General features: G+C 44.2%; 1 protein-coding gene across 1 annotated transcript; it reads right to left on the bottom strand.

The window, feature by feature from the left end:
* Nucleotides 1-1,389: 1,389 nt before the first annotated feature.
* Nucleotides 1,390-17,491, bottom strand: LOC310742396 (CD209 antigen-like protein D). Its single transcript, XM_083571865.1, has 9 exons — nt 17,468-17,491; nt 15,821-15,904; nt 13,069-13,146; nt 12,121-12,231; nt 10,910-11,008; nt 9,947-10,033; nt 5,211-5,362; nt 4,038-4,147; nt 1,390-1,762 (listed from the first exon to the last, which is right to left on the bottom strand). Exons 2-9 carry the CDS (start codon nt 15,873-15,875, stop codon nt 1,612-1,614), a joined length of 843 nt encoding a protein of 280 aa, XP_083427991.1. The 5' UTR covers nt 15,876-15,904; nt 17,468-17,491; the 3' UTR covers nt 1,390-1,611.
* Nucleotides 17,492-17,826: the final 335 nt, after the last annotated feature.

Here is a 17,826-nt window from a genome sequence, read left to right as displayed (position 1 = left end):
CATCCTGAAAGTTTACAGGAAGTCCCAGGAGTCATACTCCTTCACATTCTTTGTTCTTGAATGTGTAGGGACCTACGAGCCCTTGGAGAAGGAGGATCTCCCAAACTTTCCAGGGAGGTCTCTGCAGTCTGCTCTCTCTCCCCCCCCCTCCAATATCTCGTAACTAGGCATTTCTTCCTTCAGCTATAATTCAGCTCTGTTTTCTTCTCCTCGTGAAACTGTTGGAGACAAGGGGGAAAACCTTCCCACTCTCCCTCCTCTTCTGAGAGGAGCCAAACAGACTGAGTGGACACTTCTGAGTCTTCCTGTTCAGTTCATTCCCTGACAATGAAGAATTAAAACATCAGTTCTCCTTGGCTGGGTATACAGGACAGATTGAAGCAACCACAACCACTTCCAGCCTTCAATCATGCAAGATGTGGCAGGAGAGGTCCCCAGCTAGATTCCTGGGGTGCTAGTCCTCAACACTTGAGAGCCAGTGTGGTGTAGTGGTTAAGAGCGGTAGTCTCGTAATCTGGGGAACCGGGTTCACGTCTCCGCTCCTCCACATGCAGCTGCTGGGTGACCTTGGGCCAGTCACACTTCTTTGAAGTCTCTCAGCCCCACTCACCTCACAGAGTGTTTGTTGTGGGGGAGGAAGGGAAAGGAGAATGTTAGCCACTTTGAGACTCCTTCGGGTAGTGATAGAGCGGGATATCAAATCCAAACTCTTCTTCTTCTTCTTCTTCTTCTTCAACAACACAGACCAAGCTATTCACACCTTGTAAAGGTCTGATTCAGGACAGCAGAGTCTAATTGGTTACTTAACTCAGTTGACGGCCACTGTACATTTGAGCCAACTTCAAGAGGTAAAGGCCCCCATAAAATATTTTAGGGGGCCGCCTCCCCAAAGTTCATGGGCATTGCCATTCAAATGATGTGTGTGCACTGTCTTGTGATCAATTATGCAGGGGGGAGCTTACCTGCTCAACCCCCAATATTTTATTCAAGTTGGCATCCCTGTTACCATGAATGCCATGAAAGCACCAGCACATGCTGCCAGTGCTGTGCCCACACTGGTGTGGGCCCCAGTCTTGCCCCCTGCCAAGTTCTGAATAAATCGAGAGCAGTTCACTGTGTTTATTTCCCAATGTTAGCTCTACATGAGATTAAGGGCGCCAGAGTTTCCAGTGATGAAGCCAAAGTTGTATTTGTGATTAGTCTGCTAGAAGGGGACACCAAACGCTGGGTGGCCCCCATTCTCATTGCCTGGCATGCAGGGTTGTCCTTATGTGCCTTGTAAGGTAGCGACCATGGAGATCAGAAGGGGCAATGGGGCATCAAACACACAGAATAAGGAAACAAATATTGGTGTGCATTGCAAATAAATACATTAAACAGAAAACAGGCTATGACTGGATGCTTCCATTCTTTATTTTCGTAGCCATCTACGTTTGAGCTTGCAGAATAAGGTCTTTTCAAGGTGTTTTTGAGGGCTGATGCCAAAGAGTCCCATAATCTAGATGGCAGAGTGTGGATTGTGCATTAAAACAGCAGGGTGGGGTGATCTCTTGGTTTTGGTTTTGTGTAGTGATCATGAGATCCAGTTTTGTTCATCTTGAAAGTGTCTTCTTAGAGCCAAGCATCATTCGGCACCTTCTTGCAAATATACTGTGTCATTTGCTCACAGTTTAATGCTGCCCAGCAATTTCCGCGGCAATTAAAGGCCATTGCACCACAGTCGTGCTTCGCGGCTCTATTTGGCTCACCCCATTTCCAGAAGCTGAAAAGAAGAGAAATAGCAGCCTTGATCAATCAAGATTGGATGTCTACTTCTTCACCCGCTCCCCTTGCCTTCTATCATTAAAAAGATGTTCAGCTCTTTCTCTCTTAACATCCACTCACAAGTGTGATGGATTTTTCTTCCCATATTTTATAATTCTAACCATGTAAGGAAAACAACAACAACAACTATTGGTATTTCGCAACTTTCTAACTTGTTGCAGGACCTTAGCAGAGTATACGCAGAGTTCACGAAAGCAATCGGTTGCAAGCAGGATGGACGAAGCAGGAATCAGTTGCTTGTTACTTATAGGTGTTTATTATGTACAGTGGACTTCAAGTTACTATTTACAGGAACAGAGCACAACATGGATCTTTAGCTCTCTCACCACATGATTCTTACACTAACACTCAACTCTCAACACTCTACTAACACATTCCAGTCAATAGGCCATAAATCATTATTCCCATGAGTGAGCTTGACCAATGAGGGAACTGTCTCCAGGCCTCTATATCTCCAGGCAGATTTTACTCCTTTACATTGCCTTGGCTGTTGGCCAACTTCTAATTGACTCTGTGTGAAGCTGCACGTATTCAAAATCCCAACAACAACTGTGGGTTAAGACTGTCTCTTTTCTTTTCACATGAAGTGATTTCTCATAGTAACCTACAAAAAACTGAGGGTGTGACTGGAAGGCTCAGTGGTACACACAAGAACTTTCAGTCAATTTAGTTTGGGCAGCATCCAATGCAGTACTTCTGCTATTGCCAGGATTTCAATTTCTGCAACAGAACTGGCCCTCTCTCCTGTCCATATGCACCCACATCCTCCTCAGATCTGCTCTGGACCGTTGTGGGTGTTGGAGAGAGGGTTTTGAAAGAGAGATCCTTACTTTCTGATAGCAGAGTTAGCACAGTAATGATTGTTCTGAGCATATTAAAACCTTGTTAGATTTGCATCCACCTTCATCCACCTCCTTTCACATCCATCACCCACCCCATGCATGAGGAGAGCAATGACACAGTGCAGAAACAATAATAGCTATGTCCTCAAATGAATTGCAAAATATAATCTATAACCACAAAGCCATTATAGCGTTGATTGAAATGATATGATATTTCTCACATATATATCTTATCTAAATCTAACATGATGGTTCTAAGTTTACTTTAATCAATTATCCATAGTTGACAAAGGTATCACCCTAGCCTAACTCTTATTGTCACTTGCATTTTCCAGTGTCCATTGTGTACTGAATCAAGTCCCACTACACAGCACTAAAATTCTGTGATAAATGTATTCTATAACTCCCTCATTTTTAGCTCTCTGTGAATCTATTAAATTGATATTACTAGTAATGGTGCAGTAGGTGGATTTTTTACTCCCATGAGATGTTCGGGTGAGATCTGCCCTTTGATCAAGTCTAAGATCACAAACAGCAGAGGTTCCCAATTGGTGGTCCACAGACCACCCACCCAGGGGCTCCATGGTGTCATTCACATAACAAAAACTGCCACAGATATATTAAAATGTTCAAAGGTAGGGTGGCCCATGGTGTGGCTTTTGAAAAACAATGGGTCTGCAGTACTTAGCTAACTGGGAACCACTGGCATACAGGGTTTAATTTCCCAGCTAGTATTATACAACCCCATTGCCCGTTTGTAAATTTTACTCAATACCTTTGCCAAAAAGGATTAGTGGTTGGTATTGGGTGCATCAATAGAGATGAATGTCATTGGATTTTGTTCCAGGAGACCTTGCAAAATTGAAAGCAGCCCTCTGTTAATGCAGTCTTGGTAATAAATGCCAGTCCAGTTCTCTGTTCTACTACCAAGCTGTGGATGAGTGAGATCTTACTCTGACCTTGTACATCCATCAACACAAGCTGAAAAGAGTTGTTAGATACTTAAAGGGAACCATGAACTGTCTTAAACTGCTAGCTGACAGTGTTGCTCAGCTAAAGGTTCCTGCAAGTCCTTTTGCAGCTGAACTAAGCAGCACAAACCATTTAAAAGCATGCCTTCTTCCTCTTCCAAATCACCACATTCATTAGGTTAGAGAAGCAGGAAGAGTAGCCTTCCTGCCTCTCCAACCTAGTGAGAAGCAGCAGCCGCTCATCTGGGCAATGATGTGGAGGAGTACATATGCAGATCTTTGGTAGTAGAGAAAAGTGCATGGCAAAATATATTTGGAGAGGGAAAGGGTCAATTACGTAAACAGAATCTGCAACTTCTTGGAATGCATGCCATTAGCAAATATTTCTTCAAAAACCTACGTGATTAAAGCCTCTACTCCTGACAGCCATCTCCATTTCGCTCGGCTGTCTTTAAAGAGTCCAATCCAAAAAAGGTTTCTTCGGGCTTTTACTTGATTCACCACAAATTGCTGGGGTAGGGGTGGGGAGAAAGAAAAACAAGAAAATTTTCAGTAGGAATGAGGAGCAAGGCAGTTCTCTCAAAGCCTTTCTAGACAATGTTCCATTCTCTGAGCTACTATAGCCCTTTACAAACATCCAACAGGCATAAAACAAACACATTTCAAAAGACACAGGTGTCACCTTTGAAAGCCAAATCCATATTTTTGGAGGAAGCCGTGATCAAAACGATGGTATTCCAAGCATGGTTGCATCAAACACCAAGAATAATTTTGTACTGAGGATGTGCTATTGTCTCCCTGATCCAAGTTATGATGCTGCTGCTGATGGAATCAAGGAAGCATCCCAAAGAGAAAATATTGTAGTGAAGGGTAACTTCACCTGCCCTCACCAAGACTGACTACATGTGTGTTCCAGTCATGACACAGAGTTAAAATTTCCAGATACTGTAAATGACTGTGCCATAAAACAGTTGGTCTTGGAACCATCTAGAGGGACAGTGACCCTGTGTGGCAAATACTCCAATATCTGTATCCATGTTTGTTTGTTGGTTCCAGAGCTATTGGAATCAGTCTGGTTGTGGTATACTTGATGGGATGACAATGGGGTCTCACCTATGTCTGTGCCCTGCAGCATCCCAGTAGCCCCTCTGCCAGGGTTAAGGGGCTGGGAGAGGGATACACCTTGCAAGCTCCTCTAGAGTCATCTCCATGATCCCCTCATGCCAGAGGGTTAGGGTGGTGAGGGAAGCCTTTTTTTCTGAGCACTCAGTACATCTCAAAGAGCAGAGGAAGAATCTACAAGATTTCCCTCAAGTATCTACTCCTCCTCCTTCAAGACCTCCTTCCTGACTGCCAGCTTCATTCTATTAGAGCTCAGCAGCACCATGAAACCTTAGTTAGCCCCAGATGGTAGCAGCAGTTCCCTGCGCCACCCACCCCTTGGCTTGACTGATGGAGTTGCTGTATTGCCTGCATACAGGTGGATTGTACCTTCTTAAATGGATAGTGATGATAGGAGCCCTTTGACTCAAGGAGACCCCCTACCTTTTCAATACTCGGCTTTGATGCTCACCTGTTCTACTGCTGTTTGCAGAGAAATTAGCTTGGCGCCTTCCCTCTCACACGCTTTTTGGGAATTCATCCATGATTGTGGCCCATGAGAAAACCAATAGTATGCCGTTGCGAATAAAACCCAACCATCATTCACATTTTTAGAGATGATGTCTTTGAGTCAGCCAGGTATGGAGGAAGAAGAGAAAGAGAAAACAAGATAAGGAATTGTATGCCTGTGCAGATTTCAATTACCTTTTGTGAAGTTCATTTCTCTGGCCACATGATAACATATATTAATCTAGGAAGCTCAGGAATCTTTAAAAAAAGAACAACATTAACTCATCAACCCATGCTGATGCTGCAGTAAATAGCTGGGTGGGCATAGCTGGAACAGGGAGCACAGTCAAGAACCTCACCTACTTGTTTCCACCTGGATACTTCGGGCAGCATTAGGGCAGACTTGAAGGATGGAGAGGGGGAGTAGCTGTGGTTTATCAAAATTATCTTTCTCTCTCTAGGCTAACTGTCCAGTTGCGGAGGTGGGGAGGGCAATCTAGAGTGGGCAACTGGGACAGATGAGGGATTCTGCTGGTTTACCACCTGGTTTGCTGCCCAGCAGTCTCCCTGCCTGAGCTGACAGGATGGTTCCAGTGGGCCTCCAAATGCCTCTGGGGGATTTTCCAGCTCATCTGAAAGTGGGTGGTGCTCCTGCCAAGTTTTGGCCAAGCTGTGGAACAACTGAATAAAGATGATGATGATGATGACAACGACAATGATACTTTATAATATGCTGCCCATCTAACTGGGTTTTCCTCAGCTACTCTGGGTGAATTCCAACAAAATAAAACACAACTGGAGTCCAACCATTAAAAACTTCCCTGAATAGATGTCTTCTGAAAGTCAGATAGTTGTTTTTTCCCCTTTACATCTTGGCTTGGGCCATTGACACTATTGGTCCTGAGCTCCCTCTCCCGCTTCATTCAGCCTGTTTGGCCCCCTGGTATACTGCAGAGGTTAGGGCCAGTGGCGTAGCATGGGTTGTCAGCACCCGGGGCAAGGCAAGTAATTTGCGCCCCCAACCCGTGGATTTGCGCCCCCTAACCCGTGGATTTGCGCCCCCTAACCCGTGGATTTGCCCTAACCCCAGATGTTGCGCCCGGTGCGGCCCGCCCCCCTGCACCCCCCACGCTACGCCACTGGTTAGGGCAAAGAAAGAAGCTGGGAAATGGCTTGAACGTGTGTGGAGGTAAAATCTGGTTGAATGCAATTGAACACTGGTGAGGGCTCATCCTTGAGCCTACCAAGTGGCAGTGAAGGCTACAAAGAAGTGTTGCTTAGCTTCCTCCATTGTGCCATGCAGCAGAGCTTTCTTGGGTGGAGTAGGGCCTGCTACAGTCTGGCCTGAAGGAGATAGTAGAACTGAAAGCAGCTTTCCGTGATTTGTTTGCAAAGTATTTTGAGGATAAAATTGACCCTTCATGACCCTTCAGTTAAAGCAGATAAATCTTAAAGGGTGTCCAGAGCAGAGGCAGTGGTAAAATCACTCCTTAAGAAACCCAGCCTGATGGGCAGAATATAAATAAATTATTATTATTATTATTATTATTATTATTATTATTATTATTATTATTCTTCTCTGGGCTCAGAAAAATCTAAGTAACAGTCCATCAGTTGCTAATCTCACCTTCCTGGGCAAGGTTCTTGAGTGGGTGGTGTTGGACCAGATCCAGGTGCTCTTGGAGCAAACTGATTTTCTAGATCCATTTCAATCAGGGTTTAGGTCTGGTTTTGGCATAATGTCTTTAAAGGCAATCATATTTCCCAAGGTCAAAGAGGGGAAATGGCATTATACAACTTCCACAAAATGTATGTTTTCGTGCTGACCATCCTTCGCTTGTTTTTATGCACAAGTGATGCAATTTGCATTCGTTCCCCGTCTCTGCTTTCGTATCTAAAGCTTTATACACAATTTTATAATCACTTTAGCTAATATGTATTCAGTGCTTTGTGTTTGCCTGCCTTGAGTCTGAACTAAGGATTCTGAACCCCTGGATTCTGATTCAATACATGCTATCCAGTCACACCATTCCTTTCTTCCATACAAGGCTGCAATCGTGGAGGACCTGCACTGGCTTTTGGACAAGAAATCTCCTTGGATCTGGGGCCATGCTCAAAAGGCTGCTTTCAATGCTGTCAAACAGCTGCTCTTCCCTGAATGAGTCCTAACCCATTTTGATGAGACCAAGCTTGTTGTGCTTGCCTGTCACACCTCCCCATATGAAATTGGCGCAGTCCTCAGCCACCAGTAGCCCGATGGGTGATAGGCCCCCAATGCATTCTACTCCAGAACTTTGTCATCTACGGGATGCAATTATGTCCAGATTGACACGGAGGCCCTTGCTATCGTAGCAGAAGTAAAGAAGTTGCATGACTACATCTATGGCCACCACTTCATTATCATAAGTGACCACATGCCTCTGCTGGGCCTCTTTGCTGCTGATTAGAAGATGCCCCAGGTCCTGTCCCTGAGGATGCTAAGGTGGTCCATCTTTCTCAATGCATATGACTACATGCTGCACAACATTCCTGGCAAGAGCCAGGGCCACGCAGATGCCCTAAGCTACCTACCATTACCAGACATAGATGTTGACCTGTCCCCAGCCCACAGTGTGATGCTGCTGTAGACGCTTCCCCAGCTGCCGCTCCATGCCATGGATGTCACCACACACTTGGTGAAGCGTCGCACCATCTCTCGAGTGCTCAACTGGGTGTGGAGGGGGTGCCCAGCGGGTCATCTTGATTCAGAATTCTCCCCATTTGTCTCCCAGCAGCATGAGCTGTCAGTTCACAAGGGATGCCTGCTGTGGGGAAACTGGGTCATGATCCCTGCTAAGCTGTAGACCAGAGTGCTGGAGGCTCTCCATGTGAGTCACCCAGGCATTGTCCATATGAAAGCTCTGGCCAGTAGCTACATCTGGTGGCCAGGCAGTAATGCAGCAGTAGAAGAGTGGGTCCAGCACTGCCAGGCCTGACAAGAGACCTGAGCAGCCATGCCTCAGGCCCCAATCCAAAGGTAGATGACACGCACACCATGGTTAAGACTCCACATCAATTTTGCTGGTCCATGCCAAGGTCAGACATTCTTGATCAATGTGGACTCCTTGTCAAAGTGGCTCGAGGTGGTGCCAGTCTCAGCAATGACCTCCCGGATCGTCATCTATGCCCTGCTGCGGGTCTTTCTTCACCATACATGGCCTGCCAGACACCATCATGTCTGATCATGGAGTACAGTTCATGTCAGCCGAGTTACAGAAGTTCATGGCCAACAACCTCATCCAGCATGTCCCAGCAGCACCGTTCCACCCATCAACGAATGGACAGGCTTAGAGAATGGTGAGGACCACCAAGGAATCCCTCACCCAGATTGCCCAGGGGGACTGGAACAAGAGCCTAGTTGATTTCCTGCTGCAGCAGCACATCAAACCCTGCATTGCCACAGGTTGAAGCGCAGCAGAGCTCCTTATAAACCAGAAGCTGGCATCACTCCTGGATTGCCTGCACCCAAATCTTGCATCTGATCGGCCTCCTGGCCAAGGGGCTCCAGCGGCCCCCAGGTCCTTCACACTTGTTGACCCTGTCTACATCCCAAACTACGGAGATCACCCTGCGTTTATCTCCACTGCTGTTACCGGGGTGACAAGCTTGCCACACCAGATGTTCAGGTCCACTGCCGGCATGTGGACTAAATACGTTGGCGCCTGTCCGATGCCCCAGCGCCAGCCACTGCTACCATGCCAGAACACAAGGTGAATGATCAGCCTGACTCACAGGCTGATGTACCTGATGAGAACCTGCAGCCCAGGGTAGAGCTGAGGAATGGGGCCCCAACACTTCAACACCAAACAGTGTGAACGCAATGATACCAGTTTCACCCATGACACCAGCTCCAGCTCCATCAGGATCCCCAACAACCCAAGGGGATGAGCTTCACCCATCTCAGTGGGTGAGGCACTGCCCACACCACTTTGATGAATATTTGTGTTGACAGGGATGAGTGCTCATGTCTAAGGGAGAAGGGTGTTATGTATTCAGTGGTCTGGGTTTTCCTGAGCTTGAGTCCGGACTAAGGATTCTGAGCAGCTGTGTTCTGATTTGATACATGATATCCAATCATAGAATATTTCAGAACTCATTCCCCTTCTCTGCTTTTTCATAAAAAGCTTTATAAACATCATTATAATCTCTCTACCTATAAAGCAAGTGTTTCCAGTGAAGGAAAGCCCACCTTAGAGACCTGTGCAGATAAATGGAGGATCCTATCCTGACCTAGGTTTGGCCGTCTGGGTACTTGCCGTGGCACCAAAACAGGCCTGTGGGTAGAGTGAGAGTTGCTATGGTCTGCAGGTCTTTTATCCCACATGCCAATGAGCCAATTCACTATGTGACGGGGCTTGAGGGCTTCTTTCTGATGATGGGCTTGTGAAACAAGAGAGATTTTGTTGTTGCACCAATCACCCCACAGCCCAGCAGTCTCTCTGACCAAGTTGTCAGAGGTTGCCTCAGATGTGCTGTTCAAGAATCTCTCTTCCATGGATGAGTATAGTAAAGGACAGGTCTTTTAGCTGACCTGAAAAGGAGGACAGCTCTCTGCTCTGGCTCTAAGAGTTTTCAGCTAGAGGAGGGGCTTTCAGCTGGGGCAGAATCAGGGCAGGATCCCACTGCACTACAATTCTTCAGCATCATAGGGTAGCTTACCAATTTCCCTTTGCAGTTGATCATTTTTGATGGCAAAATGTCGCACTTCCTCTGATAAGTTTTGAACTACAGCAAGTATTTGGAAGTCTAAAAGATTTGAAACAGTTTAAGGCAGGAGTATCTGAAATAACAATCTGCAAATATTAAGAAACCATTTCCAAACATTTTAAAACACTTTAGCCTGAAACAAGAAGCAGAGCTCCAGGATGGGGTTCTTATGAATATGAGGGCAGACTTGATTCTCTGTGGCTGAGATCACCAATGAAAAGCCTCAGAAGAATCCTGCAGCTGGATCAGACCAAACACCCATGCAATCCACTATCCTATTCTCATATTGAAAGTGGCTCATGAAGTATCTCTAATGTTCCCTTCCTATGTCCTTCTTTTCTGCTGGGAATCACAGGGTCACAAAACAATTCCCCACTGAGTCACACAGTAAAGCCAAATTTGCAAAGATTACTTTACAGTTTTCTATTATGCTTTCTGAAATCTAAGAAAATACAGGCACCCAAACTCTTTTCCTGATGAATATTGGGTTGCATTCCACATAGTTCTAAAGAGGGTGTTCTGTAAGCTCAGGAATTTCTCCTTGCGCAATGCAATCTTCAGCCCCTTTCCCTCCAATCTGTTCCCCACCCTGCAGAGCAGCTTTGGTGATGGCATGCAGGGAGAAGTGGGGGCAAAGTTCCTTTGCACTAGTGCTAAAATCTAGCACTAGCACAAACATTGTGAATTACAGTGTGATGGGGAAGAACAGCATTTCTAGTGGGGAGATGTGAGAATCACAACCACCTGCTTTTCTTTATGCTGAGCAGTGAAAAAGTGATAAACTCTATTGGGTGATGAGTTTCACTGAATGTTTTGCTCACACAATATGAATCTCAAAGGGAACTACAGGAATTGAAGTCCATTTAAATTAAACATGTTCTAGCAAAAGTGAGGATTTGTATATAAAATGCTTACCATCCTTGTCCTTATAGGTTGAATCAATCCCAACAACAATGCTTCGAATCATTCCCAATCCCACTTGAAAATCAGCTCTTTTTTTAATTTCCTTCTGATCTAAGGAGGAGGTAGGTAGAAAAGAAATGAAGAAATTCTGTTCTAGCTTACTAGTCTGGTGACCTGGGGGAGGGGGATACTGGTTTCAAACTGCTTTTAACATTGAATTTTAAATGCTGACTTATAACGTGCCCTGGGAGCTTAGGGAGAAGAGTGAATAAAAAATCAAATCAACAAAAACATGAATATGACTTCTATTAATATTTTCTCCTCTCAGGCCTTATATTGATGTTTCCTGTGCCTTGATTGTGGCTGCCCTGCTGGTCTGAAGTCCTGTTTCCATTTGGCCTGTTGCTTCTGTCATCAGATGGTTGGCCTTCCTTTGAAAGCTCTAGATTTTTTGGTGTCTAGATGCACCTGTCCTCTTTGTCCTAGAGACTTCCATTTGCCAAGCTGCCTCATGCCCTGCCATATGCTTAAAATATGTAAATTCTTGGATCATTTGGTTTCCTCCCCCGAAGCTTTGCTTACTTTGAGTGCCCTTTAAATATGAACTAGGTTTACAAATAGGTCATGTGTTCATTTATCCAGTGCTATTTTTCTGGAGAAAGAGGTGACAAACTCACCTTGAATATCTCCCTTGTTCTCTTAGATTAGCAACGGAGCCCACCTGAGAGGGCCTGGAACTGATGAATTCCGGCTGAAAAAGGCCCTGCATATATCTTGATATTTAGGTAGGCTCTGGACCCACCCACTTTGGCCATGGCCTTTTCCTCTGCAGCCTGTTTTCCCCAAGCACTTTCCTTCAGGGGACTGGAGCCCTGGCAGAGGGCAGGGTGGCGAGGATCAAGAATGGGGGCTCTCCCCCAGCAAATGAGGATTAGTTGGGAAAGGAGCAAAGAATTGCAGCTGGGAAAGGGAATTGTCCAGGGTGTCCCAGGGACTTGTACAAGCCTGTGCTTCTGTTCCAAGTGCTGGAACTCACTTATTCAGGGAGAACAAAACAGTGTCATTGCTCTCAATGAATGACAGCTGTAACTCAACCCCTGATATCAAAGAGAGATGAAAGGGATAAATGGAAGGTGGATTCTGCCATCTCTTTTTGGAAATGCTATTGGCATTTAAGCAAAGCACATGACATTAGTTGCAAAGTATGCTAATTATGTACTTACATAGAAGGAAAAGCAGCAGTGTCATGGCAGTAAGGATGAACATCTCAAGTATGATAAATCTTTCGCCCGTTGGAGATTTTAAGAAGGTAACCATGTCCTGAAAAGTAGATGCTTGAAGAAAGAAAATTCTGATTTAGCCATCAGTAGCCAACAGTGTTCTCGAAGCTACCAGCATGAGTTTGACCAAACTGTGGGAGGCAGTGGGAGACAAGAGTGCCTGGCGTGCTCTGGTCCATGGGGTCACAAAGAGTCAGACACAACTCAATGACTAAATAGCAACAAGCCAACATACCACTGCCACTCCAGGAAAAAGGGTTTCCATATGCTGTGGTAGCCATCAGCCAGAGACAGTCAACTGTTCAAGGGGTGGTAATCTGGGTGGGTAAGCAGGTGGAGGAAGCAAGGAGGGATACCTTGCTGCTTGAGGAAGCTTTTCTGACCAATGTCTGGATCAGAAGACAGTAGCCTTTGATACTAAAGGACTTTCTGCTTCCCAAACAAATGACAAGATTCTCCCTCTGTACACATAATTCCACATACAAAAGCTGGGCTGAACTGGCCATTGGCTCTTATTTTGATGCTGCTGATGGGACAGCAGACTAACTGAGGAGGTGCAGGGCAGCTTGTGTGGTCTTCATATCTCTGCCCACCCCAGCACCTGCTACCTGAGGCAACTGCCTCATTCTGCCTAATGGTAGAGCCATTCTGGACTCCATACAGTAAAGGAACACCACAGCCAGCAGCAAAGAGTGGGCTGAATCCTGGGATTTCTATGGGGCTTCGTGGATCTGTGGCACCCAAAGAGCTGTGTGTGCTTTTCTCTGCACTCCTCCCTGGCACAATATGACTGGTTCCACTCCCTGCCTGTCTCTCCATCAACTTCCCTTTCCCATGCATTCCTCTACTTTATGAGAAATCTCATCCAATATGACTGTGCTGTATACAGACCACGAGTTTCTTTTGCTGCTACTGAATCCTTTCTGGATGCTCCATCAGTTCTGGACTTTTCCATCCTCTCAGTTGCATCTGTGAAACAACAAGCTATTATAATGACTATGAACACATTGGTTGTATGGTGGGTGTTTTCCCTTCCAAGCTCAGAGTATTAGTCTCTTGTCAAGCATTAAAGCTCACAAAATTTGCTTTTGTTGTCCTGCACTTAATCTCCCTATTACAGGAGCATAATTTTTAAAATAGATGCACATCTACAAATGTCAAGGATTTCATCGGTACAAAGTTGAAATGGACAACATCAGGCCAAAAATATGTCTCAATGAGGCATTTACAACATTAAACTTTGGCGTCTATCAGTATTAGACTATCATTTCTTGTAAAGACATTGTTGAGTCCAATATAACTGAAATGTCTTTCTTTTTCTTTTGCTGGATTAGTCTCCATCTTATACCAAAAAGATGTTCCATATGGATTCAAAGGTATTGAAAAATGTTTTAGATAATATAGCATTCTCTCTCTCTCCACATTTTTATTAGTTTTTTTAACATATCATTTCCAACAATCATTTAACATAAATTCTTATCTTATACAAAGTTTTAGACTTCCATCAACAACCTCTGATGATTTTCCGTTCTTTATCACTTGTTCTGCATTCTTAATTTCTCTATTACTCTTAATTATCATTAACTAATAATTCTTTTCATAGTTTTTCTTGCAATATTTCAAATAATCCTCCTTACAGAACTTCTTGCAGTCCTACAAGCATAATCTGTTCATTACTGTTAGGTTTCCAAGGGGTTGCTCGTGCGCAAGCAGGCAAATCTCTCCCTGGCTGGCTGCTAATGTAAACTTTATCTGTCCAGAGAGCCACTCACCCGTGGCTGACTCAATCGCTGGCAGAATCCGTGAGTGGGCGTTTCTTAAACTTCTTCCAGCAAAGAAGCTCCTTGACACCCAGTCTCTGCCTTCCCTCTCTGCGTGAAAGCCTTCTGCGCAGAGAGGGCATGGGCAGCGGAGGACCCCTTCCTTCCCTGCTTGTCCCAGGCAAGGAGTCGTGGGACTGCCTCGCCACATCCGACTCCTGCACCCCCTCTCCACTGGAGCTGCGTTTATTCTCTTCCCCAGAAGAGGAGCTGCTTCTCCCGATCCCTGGAGGCTCTCTATAATCCCTCTGGCTTTTGCTCTCTCCCTTCGGCACTGATGGCAGTTCCCTGACAATTACAATTGCTTTTCAAATAATTCATATATTTACTGATAATATAGCATTCTCATTTGCATTCTATTCTTCTCTAAGCTCCTGGATATCTAGTTTATAGGACTTCAGTAAGCATTTGCAAACAACAGTTATGAACTGACGTTAAGAGGAGCAGCCAATTAAATTACAGTAATTTTTCCTTTCTTCAGCTGTGGACATCAATAATATTGTATTATCCTTTACTTATTGCCTAATTTTTAATAAGTTACCGTGTATATATTCCCAAACTGTTCCCTCATCCCCTAGTTGTCTACGGAAATCATCTGTTAGGGCAACCAGAGCTGTCTCGGTCCTGAAATCAGGACGGAACCCAGACTGAAATGGATCTAAAGCCGATGTTTCCTCCAGAAACCTACCAAGCTGTTCAGCAACCGCTCTCTCAATTACCTTACCCAGACATGGAAGATTTGAAACTGGGCAGTAATTGGATAGATCTAAAGGATCTAGCAAAGTTTTCTTTAAGAGCAGACATACCACTGCTTCCTTCAGCTCCCCTGGGAATGTCCCCATGCCAAGGGACAAATTAATAATTTCAACCAGGGGGATCCGGGCGACACCTGGGCATGCCCTAATCCGCCAATGATACACTGGGTGAAAGATTTTGGGTATAATATGCAACTTGCAACATGGGAGAACTTAGGGAATTGGAATTTAAAATTCACAGCATGTTGCACGCTGAAAGGAAATTATATGAAAATGATATATCGTTGGTATTTAACTCCCAGTCAATTAGCAAAAATGTATAAAACAGGGTCAAATATATGTTGGAAATATAAGGAAAAAGAAGGCACCTTTTATCAAATGTGGTGGACATGTAAGGTAGTAAAAGAATTTTGGGAATTGTTATTTAATAAATTGGGGAAAAAGTTTAACCCCCCCTTAAAAAACCTCAAATACTTTCTGTTAGGAATTCTAGGCGCTGAAATCCCAGAGGAGCAGAAAAGACAATGTACATGACCATGGCTGTGAGGATGTTATTGGCCCAGAGATGGAAATAAGATGAATTTCCTACCAGAGAAGAATGGCAGATAAAGTTGGTGGATTATGCCGAAATGGCAAAAATGAATCAGAAATCAGGAAAATTTTAAGGAATGGGGAAAGTTTATAATCTATTTTTAAAACCACTGTAAACAGCTAAAATTCTTAGTGTGGTTGGAATACCACTTGTAGTTTAATGGAGAATTTTGGACATAATAGAAATGTAAAAGATTTGGATTGTTATAAAAGATGCAGGAGGAAATGACTAACAATTGGACCCACAAAGGGGAGGAGGGAAGTCCAGGAGATTCTTTGGAACCTTGTTTTTATATTGTACGTTGATATTTGATTGTAAATTTTTAATTTGAAAAAAGAAATAAATAAATAATAATAAAAAGACTTTAGAGACCACAAGTTGGACATGGAAAAGAAGCAGACAGAACCTGTGCATTTCCCATGCATCCCTCTACTTTATGAGAAACCTCATCCCATATGACTGTGCAGTATACAGACCACCAGTTATAGTTGCCGATAGTGTTGGAGGCTCTGTGGGCGCTGGCTGCTCCATCCTCTCAGTTGTGTTTAGGAAACAACAAGCTAGAATAAGACAACAACAAATGGAGAATAAGATTATGAGCACATTAGGTAGAAAGTGGCATCAGTATTAGACCATCCTTTTCCGTAAAGACGTTGTTGAGTCCAATATACAGTATTTTTCACTCTATAAATCCAACTGAATCTAGCAAGACTTTGGAGACCATGAGTTGGACCTGGAAAAGAAGTAGAGGGGAAGCTGTTACACAGGCTCTCCAAGTGTGCCATTTTGTTTTCTTTTTGCAAAGACCCAACTTGACATCTGATGCTGTGGCTTAAAGAAAGAAGAGGACTGTTGTCATCTTTCATTTCAAAGCCATCTGATCTAGCAGCCTTTGATATGCAAGTAAATGGGTTTCCCAAAGACTTATATTTTCTGGATCATGATCATGATCTGGATCTGGATAAATAAACTGGGCCCATGAATCAGAGCAGGGCACCTGTATTGCCAGGGAATAAAACAGAATGTGATGCTCCTGGTTTGCAATGTAGCTGGAGCTTTAATATAAGGAACCTGGCTGTTTGAGAAGAAGCGAAAGGAACTTCATGGCTTGGCCAGCTATCAAACACCTGCCTGCATGGGGGAAGGAAGGAGGAAGCAGTTGACTGGGAACAAGGAAAGTAACCTTACAGTGACTGAACTGCACAGATAAAGAATGCAAATGAAGGCTCACGCTCACATGTGTCGACTCCCAGGCCAGATCAAAGGATGGGAACGGAATTACATCATGAATTACATCTGTTGCCAGCATGGCATGAGACCTACGCTACAGACTACCATATTTTTCCGTCTATAAGATGCCCCCACGTATAAGACACTCCCTATTTTGGGGGACTCCAAATTAACAAAACACCCCTCAGCACAACCCATGTATAAAACGAGCCCCAATTTTAAACCTAAATTTTTAGCTAAAAAACCCTAGTCTTATACAAGGAAAAATATGACATATAAGGGCCAGAAGCTGAAGGAGACAGGGAGATCTTGATACATTGTTCTATGCTCCATTCCAGAATGTGAAGAGAACAACCATCTACCAGTCTGAAGTATCCCAGATAAGCCTTCCAGATCTCCATCGGCTGGAGAGACATGAAGAACTAAACCTATTCTATCTGTTTTGTTGTTGTTGTTGCCTGAGATATTTTGCTTATTGGTTATATTGCTAGCTTTGTAGTTTATTCCAGTTGCTGTTGGCTTTATATTAGACTGCATTCCAGGTTGCTGATCAATTTCTTTCCTGATGTTTACCAGTTAATAAGAGTTTGTCTCTACCTAAGAGTCTGTCAATTCTCTGTCCAGTGGAATCCAAAGAACCTGTTGCTTGCCTGGTGGTTGCTATTGGCCAAACAGCCAGTAGGGGACGCTGGCAAGACAGCACCAGTGCATATCCTTATAATGTACCACCACTCAGTTTCATTGGATGACCCTGAGGTCTAGTATTTGAAAAAGAAAAACCATCTGTAGTTTATAAAAGCTCCCTATCATTTTCCCTCTTGGTGACCTTTCGGCCCTGGAATGAGACCCTGCAAATATCATAGCTTGTAAGGAAAGTGTTACACCCCTCAGACCTCTTTCTGTTTGGATACCTTGGTGTTGCCATGGAACAATCTTTTCCCTAATTTCCTCCTAAGGGTTTTTCATCCTTCCACTGGCTAAGAACCACCTCCCTTGTGATGTCAGGCATTCCAGAACTCCTCCCATTTAGGCTATACCATTTCCTGATTGGCTGCTCATCACATCCAATCAGCATTCCACATAAAGCATAAATACAGGAAAATGTTGGTTTCAGATTTGATATACTATTTATTTTTTTTCAAAAGTTATTAGTTTTATTTTTTATTTAGGCTGGGTATGGCAACCCTACCACAGGGTGGAGCCCAAGTGTATGTTCAAAGATAGTAGGGCTAAGGCAGGATTTGAAGAAAGA

This window comes from Podarcis filfolensis (assembly GCF_964270895.1).
Source record: "Podarcis filfolensis genome assembly, chromosome: 9".
NCBI lineage: Eukaryota > Metazoa > Chordata > Lepidosauria > Squamata > Lacertidae > Podarcis > Podarcis filfolensis.
This window is presented reverse-complemented; position numbering and strand designations above follow the sequence as displayed.